Source organism: Pristiophorus japonicus, chromosome 13, assembly GCF_044704955.1.
Source record: "Pristiophorus japonicus isolate sPriJap1 chromosome 13, sPriJap1.hap1, whole genome shotgun sequence".
In the NCBI taxonomy this organism is placed as follows: domain Eukaryota; kingdom Metazoa; phylum Chordata; class Chondrichthyes; family Pristiophoridae; genus Pristiophorus; species Pristiophorus japonicus.
Genome location: NC_091989.1, coordinates 137,875,050 through 137,893,686, shown reverse-complemented (window position 1 = coordinate 137,893,686; position 18,637 = coordinate 137,875,050). Strand labels below are relative to the sequence as shown.

Below are 18,637 nucleotides of genomic sequence, written 5' to 3'. Positions count from 1 at the left end.
TTACTTTGGACCTTGTTATATATATATGGACTTGTATTTACTCTGTACAGCCACCAGAGGGCTCATTCCCCAGAGTCCCAAGGGACTTCATAATCCCTTTATGAGCATAGGTATTTAAGAAGGCTTCACAGGTTGGAGAGGGACGCTGGAGACCTGCAATAAAAGACTAAGGTCACACATTACTTTGAGCTCACAGTGTTCAGTCTGACTCTTTCTCCATACACAACAACTGGTAACGAGATACAGATAGTGAACCCAAAGATGCAGAGACCAGTGGGCATCCTGGAGAAATTTTCGGAGGCAGATGATTGGGAAACTTTTGTGGAGCGACTCGACCAATACTTCATGGCCAACGAGCTAGATGGGGAAGAGAGTGCTGCCAAAAGTAGAGTGATCCTCCTCACCATCTGTGGGGCACCAACGTATGGCCTCATGAAGAATCTGCTCATTCCAGCAAAACCCATGGAGAAATCGTATGACAATTTGTGCACACTGGTCCGAGAGCATTTGAACCTGAAGGAAAGCATTCTGATGGCGAGGTACCGGTTCTACACCTACAATAGATCTGAAGACCAGGAAGTGCCGAGTTATGTCGCCGAGCTAAGGTGCCTTGCAGGACATTGTGAATTTCAAGGACATTTGGAGAACATGCTCAGAAACGTTTTCGTGCTTGGCATTGGCCACGAAACCATACTTTGCAAACTTTTGACTGTAGAGACCCCAACCTTGAGTAAGGCCAAAGCGATAGCCCAGGCGTTCATTGCCACCAGTGAAAATACTAAGCAAATCTCTCAGCACACAAGTGCTGCTACAAGTACTGTGAACAAAGTGATGTTGTTTTCAAATCATATCGTACAGGGCAGGTCACACATACCTGCAGCTACATGTCCGCAGATGTCTCAGAGTCCACCATCAAGGGTGATGAATACAAGGCCATTAACACCTTGTTGGCGCTGCGGGGGTGATCATCGTTTCCATTCATGCCGATTCAAAGGATACGTTTGCAAGGGCTGTGGAACAATGGGACACCTCCAACGAGTGTGCAGGCGAGCTGCTAAGCCTGTTAAACCTGCAAACCACCACGTTGCAGAGGAGGACACATCCATGGAGGATCAAAACGAAACAGAGCCTCAGATAGAGGAGGCAGAGGTACATGGGGTACACACATTCACAATGAATTGTCCCCCGATAATGCTGAATGTTGAACTAAATGGACTCCCGGTGTCAATGGAGCTGGACACGGGCACAAGTCAGTACATCATGGGCAAAAAGACTTTCGCAAGGTTGTGGTGCAACAAGGCCTCAAGGCCAGTCTTAACTCCAATTCGCACGAAACTAAGAACTTACACAAAAGAACTGATTCCTGTAATCGGCAATGCTGCCGTAAAGGTCTCCTACGATGGAACGGTGCACAAGCTACCACTCTGGGTGGTACCGGGCGATGGTCCCACGCTGCTCGGCAGGAGCTGGCTGGGAAAGATATGCTGGAACTGGATCGATAGCTGAGCGTTATCGCCCGCTGATGACACTTCGTGTGCCCAGGTCTTAAACAAATTTCCTTCGCAGTTCAAACCAGGCATCACGAAATTCCAAGGAGCAAAAGTGCAGATCCACCTAATTCCGGGGACGCGACCCATCCATCACAAGGCGAGAGCAGTACCATACATGATGAGGGAAAGGATAGAGATCGAGCTAGACCGGCTACAAAGAGAGGGCAACATCTCACCAATTGAGTTCAACGAGTGGGCCAGTCTTCTTGTCCCAGTCCTCAAGGGAGATGACACCGTCAGAATCTGTGGCGATTACAAAGTAACTATCAATCGTTTCTCCCTGCAGGACCAATACCCACTACCAAAAGACGACGACCTCTTTGCAATGCTGGCGGGAGGAAAGACGTTCATGAAGCTGGATCTAACCTCAGCCTACATGACGCAGGAACTGGAGAAATCATCGAAGGCCCTCACCTGCATCAACACGCACAAAGGTCTTTTTGTTTATAACAGATACCCATTTGGAATCCGATCAGTGGCGGCGATATTCCAGAGAAACATGGAAAGTTTATTGAAGTCGGTCCCACACACCGTGGTCTTCCAGGATGACATCTTGGTCACAGGTCGGAACACAGTCGAGCACCTGCAGAACCTGGAGGAGGTTCTTAGTCGACTCAACCGCGTGGGGCTCAGGTTAAAATGCTCGAAGTGCGTTTTCCTGGCCCCTGAAGTGGAGTTCTTGGGAAGGAGGATTGCTGTGGATGGCATCAGGTCCACTAACGCGAAGACGGAGGCAATCGAGAATGCACCAAGGCCACAGAACGTAACGGAGCTGTGGTCATTTCTGGGACTCTTGAACTACTTTGGTAACTTCTTACCGGGTCTCAGCACCCTGTTAGAACCACTACATGTCTTACTACGAAAAGGAGGTGAATGGGTTTGGGGCAAAAACCAAGAAAATGCCTTTGTAAAAGCGCGAAAATTGTTATGCTCAAACAAATTGCTTGTGTTGTATGATCTATGTGGTACTAGCATGTGATGCGTCGCCATATGGCGTCGGGTATGTATTGCAACAAGCTAATGATTTTGGAAGCTGCAACCGGTTGCTTATGCATCCAGGAGTCCGTCTAAGGCTGAGAGAGCCTACAGCATGATTGAAAAAGAAGCATTAGCGTGTGTCTATGGGGTAAAGAAAATGCATCAATACCTGTTTGGGCTAAAATTCGAATTGGAAACTAACCTTAAGCCATTTATATCCCTGTTTTCCGAGAGTAAAGGGATAAATACCAACGCATCGGCCCGCATCCAGAGATAGGCTCTCACGTTTTCCGCATACAACTATGCTATCCGCCACAGACCAGGCACAGGAAACTGCGTCGATGCTCTCAATAGGCTGCCATTGCCCACCACGGCGGTGGAAATGGCGCAGCCCGCAGATCTAGCCATGGTTATGGAAGCATTTGAGAGTGAGCAATCACCCATCACTGTCCGGCAGATCAAAACCTGAACAAGCCAGGACCCCTTATTATCTCTAGTCAAAAGCTGTGTGCTTCATGGGAGCTGGTCCAGTATCCCAATGGAAATGCAGGAAGAGATAAAGCCATTCCAGCAGCGCAAAGATGAAATGTCTATACAGGCAGACTGCCTTCTGTGAGGCAATCGAGTAGTGATCTCCAAGAAGAGCAGAGACACCTTCATCAATTACCTCCACAGTACTCACACAGGCATCGTAATGATGAAAGCGATAGCCAGATCTCACGTGTGATGGCCCGGTAATGATGCGGACTTAGAGTCCTGCGTTCACAGATGTAATACATGCTCGCAGTTAAGCAATGCACCGAGGGAGGCGCCACTAAGTGTATGGTCTTGGCCCTCCAAACCGTGGTCTAGGGTACACGTCGACTATGACGGCCCGCTCTTGGGTAAAATGTTCCTTGTGGTTGTAGACGCGTACTCCAAGTTGATTGAATGTGAGATAATGTCGGCTAACACGTCCGCTGCCACTACTGAAAGCCTGCAGGCCATGTTTGCCACTCACGGCTTACCCGATGTCCTAGTGAGCGACAACGGGCCATGTTTACCAGTGGAGTTCAAAGAATTCATGACCCGTAACGGGATCAAACATGTCACATCTGCCCCATTTAAACCAGCATCCAATGGTCAGGCAGAGAGAGCAGTGCAAACCATCAAGCAAGGCTTGAAGAGGGTAACCGCAGACTCACCTATACCGAGTCCTGCTTAGCTACCGCATGAGACCCCACTCACTCACTGGGATCCCACCTGCTGAACTGCACTTAAAGGGCACTTAAGACAAGGCTCTCGTTAGTTCACCCTGACCTGCATGAACAGGTAGAGAGCAGGCGGCTTCAACAAAGTGCATACTATGATAGCGCAAAAGTTTCACGCGAGATTGAAATCAATGATCCTGTATTTGTTTTAAATTATGGACAAGGTCCCAAGTGGCTTACCGGCATTGTCCGTGGCCAAAGAGGGGAGCAGGGTGTTTTGGGTCAAACTTTCAAATGGACTCATTCACCGGAGACACTTGGACCAAATCAAATTCAGATTCACGGACTACCCTGAGCAACCCATCTTGGATCCTACCTTTTTTGATCCCCCAACACACACACCAGTGGCAACCAACACCACGATTGACCACGAAGCAGAACCCATCATCCACAGCAGCCCTGCAGGGCCCAACACACCAGGCAGCCCAGCAAGGCCAGCTACACAGCAGCCTAGCAAGGGCCCAACAAATGATTCAACAACACCAGCTTTCACACCGAGATGATGAACCAGGTCAAGAAGGGCCCCAAATCGACTCACATTGTAAATAGTTACACTATTGACTTTGCGGGGGAAATGTTGTTATATATATGGACTTGTATTTACTCTGTACAGCCATGAGAGGGCTCAGCCCCTGGAGTCCTAAGGGATCCCATAATCCCTTGAGAGCGCAGGTATTTAAGAAGGCTTCACAGGTTAGACAGGCACTCTGGAGACCTGCAATAAAAGACTAAGGTCACACGTTACTTTGAGCTCAGTGTTCAGTCTGACTCTTTCTCCATACACAACAGACCCCAACTCCCTAAACTCTCTCAGCAAAACCTCATTCCTAATTCTACCTATGTGGTTGGTTCCTACATGGACGACGACAATTGGATCCTCCCCTTCCCACTCCAAATTTTTCTCCATATTACAGGTAGATATTTAATATTCATGAGGAGATTTCTTTAACCCTGGCACAGGCAGGTAACAGAACCTTTGGAACTCCCAGTCACAGCTTCAGAGAACAGTATCTGTCCCTCTGACTACACTGTCCCATATCACAACTACATTCCCTTTCACTCTGCCTACTTGAATAGCCTCCTGTTCCATGGTGCCATGATCAGCCTGCTCATCCATCCTGCAGGGTTTTCCCTCATCCTCACGGGCAGCAAGAACCTCATACCTATTGGATAAGGGCAAAGGCTGAGGCTCCTCCAGCACTGCACCTGGTGTCCCCTTACCTGCCTGAGTTACAGTCGCACCCTCTTGTCCCTGAACACTAACCAGACCTGTATCACTACCTAACCTAAAGGGTGTGTCTGCCTCCTGGATAAAAGTGTCCAGGTAACTCTCTCCCTCCCCGGTGCCCCGCAATGTCTGTACCCCAGACTCCAGCTCAACAATTCTGAGCTGAAGTTCCTCAAGATGCAGGCTCTAATTGCAAACAAGGTTGTCCGGGATCATAAGGTTCTTCACAAACTCCCACATGCTGCAATTGCAGCACACCACCTGCACTGCCACCCCTTGTTTTATTTCATTAAATTTAATTACATTTGTATTTAAGTTACTTAATTTACAGTTTCATTTCTTGACTACTTAATGGATGTAGATTAAGTTATGGGTAATGAAATTAAATGTCACACAAAACACTAAAAGTAGTTTAGGAAAAAAGCAACAACTCCTTCCCCGTCTTCTCCAAATTCCCACTCTTTCCAAATTCTCAAATAAAACACTCTGTTTAAGTGCACTTCATTTAATATGGCTCAGTGCAGACCGCTTTGTGCTCGACAGATCTTTTTGCTTTTGTACTTGGCAACCTCACCCACGTTAAAAGTAATGCCTCAGCTCCCCTGCTCCCAGTGATTAGCACCTATTCAAGCCAAACACTTACAGCTGACTGACAGTTAACTGCCATTGGCAGGCAGCTTTTGGTAACTATAGTTCTAAATTTCTAGGTTTAAATCAAAATGTTAAACTAAATTTCACTATTTACAGCTTCTACTTATCCATGCTTACCAGAAATTTCCAGGCTTTCCAAATTCCCAAATAAAACACTCTGTTTAAGTGCACTCCGTTTAATGCTGCTGTGCTCGGTGAAAGTTGGCGGAGGAGACTGCAGGCATATTTTGTACCTAATTCCTTCTGCCTACAATTATTCATCTGCCTAATTTTGGGTGCAAGAGTGCCTGTGTGTAATTAATGCCATAGCTTAGTCCAGACCCAGAATACATATAAGAAGTCCCTGCAGAAGTCCCTGCATCTCTTATTTTCACAACTATTTTCACTATCATGCACCATAACTTTGGCAAAAGATCCATGAAATCCCCAAAGAAACAGTATATATGTTTTTTAATGAAGTTTTTCTCCAGGGTTTCTGTGGATCTTCTGCTGAAATTACAGTGGATAATCGGGAATATCTTTGTGGACATTCAATCCCCAGATTCATTTCCCAGTTTCCATACTTGCCTTTTGAATGGAAGCAAGGAAAGCTCCAAAGGTCTGGTTATCTGGTACAATCACAATACAGGAGGACCAGAACATATTGTACACAATATTTTCAACCTGTAGAAGGGCTTAAACTATTTTTTTTTACCTCACATGCAAATACTTTGCTTTAAATGGAGGCAACAATTTGAAACTTCCTAACAGTAAAGTGTCATATATTTATACTCTGTGTATATACTGTGCTGGTACCACTAGAGAGTGCAACTGTGGGAAGCCCAGGGCAGTAGCTGTATAAAAGGCTGGTCACCACGCGGTGAAGGCATTCTGCAGTTACAATAAAGAGACTAAGGTCACAGCAATTCAAACACAGCACTAGGCCTCGTGGAGTTATTCTGCAGATAAGTAGAGACATATTAACTAGCGACGAGTACAGATCATGGACTTAATGCAGGGATGGCTGCCGTTGGTAGTTTAGAAAAGTTTACAGAGGGTGAAGCCTTTACTCAGGTTTCGCTGGCCAGGTATCGCTTCTACACACACTGCCACACCGAGGGCCAGGATTTAGCGGAATATGTCACAGACCTACAAAGGCTCGCGGAACTGTGCGAAGTTGGCGAACTCCTGAACAATGTGTTGTGGGACGTTTTCGGGACAGGGTGTGAAGCGGACCATCACCTTAAGCCAGGCATTCACGACCTCATCGTTGAGATTCTCCCAGAATCAAAACTCACTGGCAAGCACTGAGCAGAAAATAACTGTTAATCAAAGAATTAGTCTGACTCAGAGTCCACCAAGGGGTGGAAATGTGAATCGTTTAACATGCTGGCATTGCGGGGGTAACCATCGGGCCCGTCTATGTCGATTCAGACACTATGTGTGCAAAGGCTGCGGCCAAAAGGGCCGCTCACAGCGAATGTGCAGAAGAACTGCGACTCCAAATGTAGCAGAGGAGTCAGCAGGAGGTTTCTGATCCAACAAGGATCATAAAGTACAAGCTAGAGAGGCGACTCAGCCTGAGGAAGCAGTGCACAGGGTGCAAACCCTCAAGACCAAAAGTCCACCCATGGTATTGAAAGTCAAGATAAATGGCATTCCTGTTTCCATGGATTTGGACGCGGGGGCGAGTCAGTCCCTTATGAGCCAGAAGGCATTTGAGAGGCTGTGGGGCAACAAAGAACAAAGACCCAAGCTGAGCCCGATTCAGACAAAGCTGCGCACTTACACCAAGGAACTGATCCCAGTTATCGGCAGTGTGAACGTAAAAGTATCCTAAGATGGAGAGATACACGAATTGCCACTGTGAGTTGTACCAGACGACGAGCCAACGCTGCTCGGCAGAACCTGGATGGGGACGATCGGTGGAACTGGGAAGACGTCAAAGCACTGTCTACAGTGGACGATGCTTCCTGTGCTCAAGTGCTGAGCAAGTTCCCATCCTTATTTGAACCAGGTATCGGCAACTTCACAGGCACCAAAGTGCAGATCCACTTGGTCCCCGAGGCATGGCCTGTTCATCACAAGGCTCGAGCAGTCCCTTACATGAAGAGGGAGAAAGTGGAGATTGAATTGGACAGACTTCAACGCGAGGGAATCATATCAGCCGTCGAATTCAATGAGTGGGTCAGCCTGATTGTTCCGGTACTAAAGAGCGATGGCACGGTCAGAATCTGTGGCGACTACGAGGTAACAATCAACTGAGTTTCATTACAGGACCAGTGCCCGCTACCCAAAGCCGATGATCTCTTTGTGACATTAGCAGGGGGAAAGGCGTTCACCAAGCTGGATCTAACCTCCACTTACATGACCCAGGAGCTGACTAAGTCATCGAAAAAATTAATGTGCATTAACACACACAAGGGACTGTTTTTGTATCACAGGTGCCCATCCGGGATCCGCTCGGCTGCAGCCATCTTCCAAAGGAACATGGAGAGTCTGTTGAAATCGGTTCCACGCACCGTTATATTTCAGGATGACATCCTAATCACTGGTCACGACACCATCGAACACCTGCACAACTTGCAAGAGGTTTTAAGTCGACTAAACAGAGTCGGAGTCTGGCTGAAACGATCCAAGTGTGTCTTCCTGGCGTCAGAGGTAGAATTCCTGGGGAGGAAGATTGTGGCAAATGGCATCAGGCCCACGGACTCGAAGACAGAGGCCATCAAGAATGCTCCCAGATCACGAAATGTAACGGAGCTGCGCTCGTTCCTGGGACTCTTCAACTATTTCGGTAACTTTCTTCCAGAGTTGAGCATCTTGCTCGAACCATTGCACAAGTTGCTACACAAGGGAGACGACTGGGTTTGGGGTCAAAATCAAGAGGCTGCCTTCAAAAAGGCCAGAAACTTGCTGTGTTCGAACAAGTTGCTTGTATTGTATGACCCAGGTAAATGTCTAATTTTAGCATGTGATGTGCCGTCGTACGGTATCGGGTGTGTTTTACACAAGCAAATGTAGCGGGCATTCTCCAACCAGTTGCATATGCATTTAGAAGTCTATCCAAGGCCGAAAGAGCCAATAGTGTGGTTGAGAAGGAGGCTTTGGCCTGTGTCTATTGGGTAAAAAAAATGCACCAGTATTTGTTCGGACTCAGGTTCGAGTTGGAAACTGACCACAAGCCCCTAATCTCACTGTTTTCTGAAAGCAAAGGCATAAACACCAATGCTTCATTGCAAATCCAAAGATGGGCACTAACACTGTTGGCCTACGATTATACAATCCGCCATAAGCCAGGCACTGAGAACTGCGCCGATGCCCTCAGCCGGCTACCGTTGCCCACCATCAGAGTGGAAATGACGCAGCCCACAGACCTGTGCCTGGTCATGGACGTCTTCGAAAGTGAAGGGTCACCCATAACGGCCTGCCGGGTCAGGACCTGGACCAACCAGGACCCTGTGTTATCTCTTGTAAAAAGTTGCATCCTCAATGGGGACTGGTCAACGGTCCCAAGAGAAATGCAAGACGAGATAAAGCCGTTTCACCGTCGTAAAGACAAAATGTCCATCCAATCGGATTGCCTCTTATGGGGCAACCGCGTCGTCCTGCCAAAAAAAGGCAGGGCAACTTTCATACCCGATCTACACAGTGCCTACCCAGGCATAGTCATGATGAAGGCTATTGCCAGATCCCATGTCTGGTGGCCCGGCATTGACTCGGACTTGGAGTCGTGCATGCGCCAGTGTAACGCTTGCTCACAATTGAGCAATGCCCCCAGGGAGGCTCCACTTAGTCTGTGGTTCTGGCCCTCAAAACTATGGTCCAGGATCCACATAAATTTTCTAGGAAAAATGTTCTTCGTTGTAGTGGACGCCTACTCTAACTGGATCGAATGTGTAATAATGGTATCCAGCATGTCCACCGCCACCATTGAAAGCCTCAGGGCCATGTTCGCCACCCATGGCTTGCCCGACATTCTGGTCAGCGACAATGGTCCGTGTTTCACCAGCTTGGAATTCAATGAATTGAATGCAATGGCATCAAGCATGTCAGGTCTGCCCCGTTCAAGCCTGCATCCAACGGCCAAGTGAAGCGGGGAGTCCAAACCATAAGGCAGAGCTTGAAACACATCACGGAAGGCTCCTTACAAACCTGCCTATCCTGGGTGCTGATCAATTACAGAACACGACCCCACTCGCTTACCAGGGTCCCCCCTGCGGAGTTACTAATGAAACGTACACTCAAAACCAGCCTCTCCGTAGTCCACCCTGACCTCAATGATCAGGTGGATACCAGGCATTATCGGCAAAATATGTACCATGATCGCACGGCTGTATCACGTGACATCACTGTAAACGACCCGGTGTTTGTATTGATTCATGGTCATGGCCCCAAATGGGTCGCTGTCACTGTTTTAGCCAAGGAGGGGAATAGAGTGTTTGTTGTCAAACTGCTTAATGGACAAATGTGCAGAAAGCATTTAGACCAGACCAAATTGTGATTTGCAGGTAACCAGGAACTACCGGGAGAGGACCTTACCTTCAGCGATCCACCGACACACACCCAATCAGCAACAGACCTAGCTGCCAACCACGAGGATGATCCCACCATCTCCAACAGTCCAATCAGACCAACAGCGCTGCAAGACTGCAGTAGCCCGACCAACTCACCCATGCCAGAAGTGACACTCAGACGATCAGCCAGGGAGTGCAGAGTTGCGGATCACCTCAACCTATAACTAACTCACATGAAAGACTTTGGGGGGGAATGTTGTCATATATGTATACTCTGTGTATATACTATGTTGGTACCACTACAGGGTGCAACTGTGGGAGGCCCAGGCAGGAGCTGTATAAAAGGCTGGTCACTACAGTGAAGGCACTCTGCATTACAATAAAGAGACTAAGGTCACAGCAGTTTAAGCACAGCACTAGGCCTCGTGGAGTTATTCTACAGATAAGCAGAGACATATTATAAAGGATACAGGCTTACTGTATTTTCTGTCTCCCCGCTCCATCTCCCCCCTGTCATGTATTTCACCATCTTGCAATGACAATAGTTATGTAACTGTAACTCATGCACACTGTACCTGTACCCTTGAAATGCACACCCTGACCACAGGGGGTGAGCTTGCGGGAGACACTCCTCACCTGGGTTTCCATGTATAAAAGGGGAGGTCCCACCCAGGGTCAGCACTCCTTGGTCCTGGGAATAAATTGAAGGTCACAGAGTGACCGTGTCTGATATATCCATGCCTCGTGTGAGTTTCTAACAAGGTGCAGAGACACTACATTTGGCGACGAGAAACGGAATCACCGAACCACGAGGATGGCCACCGGTGGCACAGAGGAACGCTACTGTGTGGGTGAGGACTGGAACGACTTTGTGGAAAGACTCCAGCAGAGCTTTGTCACAAAGGACTGGCTGGAAGAGACAGCGGCTGACAAGCGGAGGGCGCATCTACTGACCAGCTGTGGTCCACAGATGACTGCGCTGATGGAAAGACCTACTCGCACCCCAAAAGCCAGCGGACAAGTCCTTCGAAGACCTCAGCCAACTGATCAGTGAGCATCTCAAGCCGGCAAGTAGCATACACACATGGCCCGGCACTGATTCTACTCTCATCGGCGTCGGGATGGTCAAAACGTCTCGGACTTCGTGGCGGAACTGCGGCGTTTGGCCAGTCTCTGTAAGTTCTCCAATGCCTGCAGGGGGGAGATATTAAGGGACTTTTTCATTGAAGGCATTAATCATGCCGGCATTTTCAGGAAGCTCATAAAGACTAAGGACTTGACTTTAGAAAGGGCGGCGTTGATAGCTCAGACCTTTATGGCAGGGGAAGAGGAGACCAAGCTAATCTACACTCACAGCCCTGGTTTTAAAGTTGCGATGAACCAGGGAGTTAATGTTGTTAAAGTGATACAGAACCCCGCAGGCAGGCAAGGGCAATTCGACACCGCCCAGGCAGGCAGGCAAGGGCAATTCGACAACGCTCAGGTAGCAACAAGCTCCAGGATAGGCCCGCAACAGGGACAATGGAAAGGGGATCGGCAATTCACGCCATCACGAGGAACAATGCATCCCGTGATGGGACCAATAACACCCTCCATCAGAGTGCTTAGAAACAGCCAAATGGGCCATCAGAGAGGAATGCCTGGGAATAGTCCTTTTGTTAACAGCAATCTCAGCTCATGCTGGAGGTGTGGGGGTAGACACACTGCCAAAAGTTGCAGGTTCCAGCTTTATACCTGTAGGATTTGTAATGTCAGTGGACACTTGGTCAAAAAGGCAGTAGTGAGGCTAGTCTGCGAGACAGAGAAACCAGACGAGGGGTCTGCAATGCAGGATGAGGCCTGGGGAACAACCATGGATGCTGAAGTTCAGAGAGTTCATGTGGCTGACGTCCACAGCTCATACACTAAAACGCCACCCATGATGATGAAAGTCTTACTGAATGGCATCCCGGTGCACATGGAGCTGGATACGGGAGCTAGCCAGTCACTCATGAGCACCCAACAATTTGAGAGACTATGGCCACACAGAGCTGGCAGGCCCAAACTTGAACGCTTTGAGGCGCAGCCACGTACACCAAAGAGATAATCCCAGTGCTGGGCAGTGCAAACTTGGTGGTAACGCATAATGGATTACAGAACCGGCTGCCACTCTGGGTTGTTCCGGGAAATGGCCCCGTGCTTTTGGGGAGGTGTTGGCTAGCTGCGATGAATTGGAAATGGGGGGATGTGCACGCCATTTCATCCGTGGAGCGAAGTTCATGCTTGCAGGTATTGCAAAAATTCGAGTCACTCTTTCAACCCAGTGTCGGAACATTCAAGGGCACTAAAATAGTGATACGCATCACTCCGAACGCCAGACCAGTGCACCACAAAGCCAGAATAGTGCCGTACATGATGCGTGAGAAAATTGAAAATGAACTGGACAGGCTGCTCAGAGAGGGCATAATTTCGGCCGTTGAATTCAGCGACTGGGCAAGTCCCATCGTTCCCATCCTCAAAGCAGATGGCTCGGTTAGGATTTGTGGCGACTACAAAGCCACCATCAACCGAGTGTCGCTGCAGGACTAATACCTGCTTCCGAGAGTGGAGGACCTCTTTGCCATGCTGGCAGGTGGAAAGCTGTTCACGAAGCTGAACCTCACTTCGGCCTACATGACTCAGGAACTGGCTGAAGATTCCAAGCTTTTGACCACCATCACGACGCACAAAGAATTATTTGTCTACAACAGGTGCCCATTTGCCATTCGTTCGGCAGTGGCCATCTTTCAGCGAAACATGGAAAGCTTGCTCAAGTCCATCCCTGGAACGGTCGTATTCCAAGACGACATCCTAATAATGGGTCGAGACACCGAGGAACACCTCCGCAACCTGGAGGAGCTGCTACGCCGATTGGATCGGGTAGGCTTGCGGTTGAAAAAGGCCAAGTGCGTGTTTTTGGCCCCAAAGGTTGAGTTCCTGGGCAGGAGGGTTGCCGCAGACGGGATCCAGCCCACTGAATCAAAAACTGAGGCGATTCGCCGGGCGCCCAGGCCCGGCAACACGTCAGAGTTGCAATCATTCCTGGGACTTTTGAACTATTTTGTGAACTTTCTGCCGAACTTAAGCACATTGTTGGAGCCATTACACATGCTCCTCCATAAAGGGTGTGAATGGTTTGGGGGGGATTGTCAAGAACGGGCTTTCAATAAGACGAGGAACCTGCTGTGTTCCAACAAACTGTTGACTTTGTATGACCCCTGTAAAAAACTGGTCTTAACATGTGATGCGTCATCCTACGGGGCTGGGTGCGTGTTGCAGCAGGGCAACGATGACGGCCGACTCCAACTGGTGGCTTACGCCTCCAGGTCGCCCTCCCAGGCAGAGCGTGGATACGGCATGGTCGAGAAGGAAGCACTCGCGTGTGTGTACAGTGTGAAAAAGATGCACCAGTACCTTTTCGGTAGACAGTTCGAGCTAGAGACGGACCACAAGCCATTAACATTCCTGTTGTCCGACAGCAAGGCTGTCAACGCTAACGCGTCAGCTCGCATACAGCGATGGGCCCTCACGCTGGCTGCGTATAACTACACCATACGGCACCGGCCAGGCACGGAAAATTGCGCTGATGCACTCAGCAGGCTCCCACTGGCCACCACCGAGGGGGCGTCGGAGCAGAGCGCTGAGATGGTCCTGGCCGTTGAGCCTTTTGACACTGCGGGCTTCCCCATCACAGCCTGACAGATCAAACTCTGGACCAACAGGGACCCCCTCCTATCCATGATAAAGAAATGTGTCCTGACTGGGAATTGGGCGCCCGCACACAGGGCATGCCCCGAGGAAGTCAGGCCATTTCAGAGACGGATGGTCATGCCCCAGAAAGGAAGGGAAGCGTTCGTAGGGAACTCCACAGCGAGCACCCTGGCATTGTGTTAATGAAGGCCATTGCCCGGTCACATGTATGGTGGCCGGGGATTGACTCAGACCTGGAACACTGGGTTTGCAGGTGCACGACGTGTGCCCAGCTGGACAATGCCCCCAGGGAGGCTCCACTCAGCCCATGGCCCTGGCCCACCAGGCCATGGTTACGCATTCACGTAGACTATGCGGGCCCGTTCATGGGGAAAATGTTCCTGATCGTTGTCGATGCATACTTGAAGTGGATTGAGTGCATCATATTGAACTCGTGCATGACATCCATCACTGTGAAGAGTCTGCGTATGGTTTTCACGACCCACAGCTTGCCGGACATACTGGTCAGCGTCAATGACCCGTGTTTTACCAGCCATGAATTCCAAGAGTTTACGTCGGGCAATGGGATCAAGCACGTCTGGACAGCGCTGTTCAAGCCGGCTTCCAATGGCCAGGCGGAACGGGCGGTCCAAGTCATATAGCAGGGCATGCTACGCATCCAAGGACCCTCCCTTCAGTACAGCCTATCACGCCTCCTGCTGGCCTACAGGTCCCGGCCGCACTCGCTCACGGGAGTCCTGCCAGTGGAACTCCTCATGAAACGCCGCTCAAGACACGGCTGTCCCTCATTCACCCAGACCTGGCAAATATTGTTGAGGGCAAGCGCCAGTCCCAAACCGAGCTCCATGATCGAGGCTCAAGGGGGCGGTGTATAGAAATAGATGACCCGGTATTTGTTCTTAACCATGCTTTGGGACCAAAATGGCTTGAGGGCACTGTAATTGGCAAAGAAGGAAACAGGATCATGGTGGTCAGACTAAACAATGGGCAGATATGCCGCAAATACTTGGACCAAGTAAAGACAAGGTTCAGCATAGACACGGAGGAACCGGAAGAAGAGCATGATGAGATAGCACCCACACCACTGCCAGCGTACGAGCAACAAAGACAGCACTCAGCATGCACAGTCCCGGTGGCCAGCCCAGACAGGCCGGAATCACCTCAAGTGACAGAGATGCGTGCTGAGGCTCAGCACTCCTTGGTCCTGGGAATAAAGTGAAGGTCACAGCGTGACCGTGTCTAATATATACATGCCTCGTGTGAGTTTGTAACAAGGTGCAGAGACACTACATCCCCCACCGCACCCTCCCACCCGCCCCAACACACACACACACACTCTCCATGAACTCCCAGCTGCATTTTAAAGCTAGCAGGAAGTGTACATAAACAATGATAATGAGCTGACTTCAGAATATAATATGCAATTGTACTCTGTTCCTCTGTGCGAACAGTTCACTCACAATGATCCAGTCCCATCAACTTTACACCAGGATCAGAAAATCCATTTAATAAAGACATCTTGTCTATTTCTATGGAGACACATGTAGCTGTTCTTATTTGTTAAATTCAGTTTTTGTTGCCTTTAGTTATCCTATGTAATGTAATTGTTTTTAATTTCATATCAGTAATGTTAGTGTTGCTACAGTTATAAAGACTTGTAAACCAACACCTTGCCATATAGTCATAAATGGATGTGGCGCCAAAATCCTCACATGTTGATCTTCATTTTTACACAACCAGCTGTTGTGATCTGGAATCTACTGCCTTAAAGGTTGGTGGAAGCAGATTCAATAGTAACTTTCAAAAGGGAATCAGGTAAATATTTGAAGGGGAAAAATTGCAGGGCTATGTGAAAAGAACAGGGGAGTGGGACTAATTGGATAGCCCCAACCTTAGCAGTTAACGGATATGATGTAATTGGCATCACGGAGACATGGCTGCAGGGTGACCAAGGCTGGGAACTCAACATCCAGGGGTATTCAACATTAAGGAAGGATAGACAGAAAGGAAAAAGAGGTGGAGTGGCATTGCTGGTTAAAGAGGAAATTAATGCAATAGTAAGAAAGGACATTAGCTTGGATGATGTGGAATCGGTATGGGTGGAGCTACAGAATACCAAGGGGCAGAAAACGCTAGTAGGAGTTGTATACAGACCACCAAACAATAATAGTAAGGTTGGGGACAGCATCAAACAAGAAATTAGGGATGCATGCAATAAAGGTACAGCAGTTCTCATGAGTGACTTTAATCTACATATTGATTGGGCTAATCAAACTGGTAGCAATGCGGTGGAGGTGGATTTCCTGTATTAGGATGCACAGAACCAGAGAACATTTTCATTCATAAGATTATAATCAATTGAAATTTAGTTATAGTTTTGGTTTGAATGCAGAAATGTTATTGCACTCCTCAAAGTATTAATGTGAAAGGCTTTATTCAGTTACTGTGATATTTTCAATTTCATTTTCAAATCTATCAGACTGCTCAGAGATGGTTGGCTTATCTTGAATATGATATAAGCTGAAATAGACCAATAGAATAGGGGACATGCTAATAAAGAACTGTGTTTGAAATATTGGTGCTTACTTTCTGGATTGCGAACACTACAAATACATTTTGCTTCCTCAATATCTCAGCATTTTTGTAATATGCATTATCAAAACAATCTAACAGATTACATCAGTACAGCAAACATACCTTTCCTCATCATACATCTTTCCAAATAGTATGTTTTCTCTGACATTTCCATGAAATATCCAAGCTTGCTGAGATACAAAAGCAAATGATCCATTGATAGCTACCACTCCATTATATAAATTCATCTGTATTAGGGGGGAGAAAATCAAGTTATAATTGATCATTAATGACTCTGGTAATACTTTTCTACTTTTAAATATAATTTTAAAAGTCCCTTGAATTCATTGGCGAAGAATTTGCTGGAGCAGGGCACCTTGTGGCGAACATTGTGAGTTAGATTTTTTTCCCTAATCCTTCACCTCCAATTAATATTGCTGAATTGATAGCAGCGGCGAGGTAAAAGGGGCATCTGAAATCTTGGTGAATGACGGGACCAATAGTCTATCTCCTTAACCAATTAAAGATAAGGATAGAGAAAGAAACAGAGCAAATGATGGAGCCAGTTAGAGTCAAATTAGATGCAGGAAGAGAAGTAAAGCAAGGGAAAGAAAGATTGTATTAATGGAGAAAGAAAAAAAGAGACAGAAATCATGGGATTATTTACAGCAAGATCTTGGTTTTGCAAAGCTAATGGCAGAATTGTAGTGACTCATAATTCACAGCGTATCTCTTCCTTGCCATAAAGTGATGGATCTTTTACAGACTAATAGTAGGACCTCAAAGGTAGTAATCTTTGAATTGCTACCAGTGTCACGTGCTAATCAGAGTAGAGGGAGCAGGATAGTTAGAATAAATACGTGGCTTGAGCAGTGGTGCAAGAGGGAGGGATTCAAATTCCTGGGACATTGGAATCAGTTCTGGGGGAAGTGGGACCTGTACAAAAGGGACGGTCTGCACTTGGGCAGGACTGGAACTGATGTCCTGGGGATAACATTTGCTAATGCAGTTCGGGAGTGTTTAAACTAATATGGCAGGGGGATGGGAACCTATGCAGTGAGACAGGGCGAAGTAATATGGAGTCAGAAACAGATGGTAGAAAGGTAAAAAGCAATAGTGGAAGGCCGAGTAAACAAAGGCAAGAAACAAAAAGGGCCACACTACATCATAATTCTAAAAGGACAAAGGGTGTTAAAAAAACAAGCCTGAACGCTTTGTGTCTTAATGCAAAGAGTATCCATAATAAGGTAGATGAATTAACTGTGCAAATAGATGTTAACAGATATGATTTGATTGGGATTACAGAGACGTGGCTCCAGGATGATCAGGGCTGGGAACTCAACATCCAAGGGTATTCAACATTCAGGAAGGATAGAATAAAATGAAAAGGAGATGGGGTAGCATTGCTGGTTAAAGAGGAGATTAATGCAATAGTTAGGAAGGCATTAGCTTGGATGATGTGGAATCTATAGGGGTAGAGCTGCAGAACACCAAAGGGCAAAAATCGTTAGTGGGAGTTGTGTACAGACCTCCAAACAGTAGTAGTGATGTTGGGGAGGACATGAAACAGGAAATTAGGCGTGCATGCAATAAAGGTGCAGCAGTTATCATGGGTGACTTTAATATGCATATAGATTGGGCTAACCAAACTGGAAGCAATACAGTAGAGGAGGATTTCCTGGAGTGCATAAGGGATGGTTTTCTAGACCAATATGTCGAGGTATCAACTAGGGGGGAGGCCATCTTAGACTGGGTGTTGTGTAATGAGAGAGGATTAATTAGCAATCTCGTTGTGCGAGGCCCCTTGGGGATGAGTGACCATAATATAGTGGAATTCTACATTAGGATGGAGAATGAAACAGTTAATTCAGAGACCATGGTCCAGAACTTAAAGAAGGGTAACTTTGAAGGTATGAGGCGTGAATTGGCTAGGATAGATTGGCGAATGATACTTAAGGGGTTGACAGTGGATGGGCAATGGCAGACATTTAGAGACCGCATGGATGAACTACAACAATTGTACATCCCTGTCTGGCGAAAAAATAAAAAAGGGAAGGTGGCTCAACCGTGGCTATCAAGGGAAATCAGGGATAGTATTAAAGCCAAGGAAGTGGCATACAAATTGGCCAGAAATAGCAATGAACCCGGGGACTGGGAGAAATTTAGAACTCAGCAGAGGAG

The 18,637-nt window shown here is 47.6% G+C and overlaps 1 protein-coding gene across 1 annotated transcript in view; it reads right to left on the bottom strand.

The window, feature by feature from the left end:
* The window catches only part of abcc12 (ATP-binding cassette, sub-family C (CFTR/MRP), member 12), a 181,186-nt gene that overhangs the window by 126,466 nt on the left and 36,083 nt on the right, over nucleotides 1–18,637 (bottom strand). The window contains exon 11 of the mRNA XM_070896944.1: nucleotides 16,580–16,704. Coding sequence (XP_070753045.1) covers nucleotides 16,580–16,704 — 125 coding nt within the window. The remainder of the gene's footprint in view (nucleotides 1–16,579; nucleotides 16,705–18,637) is intronic.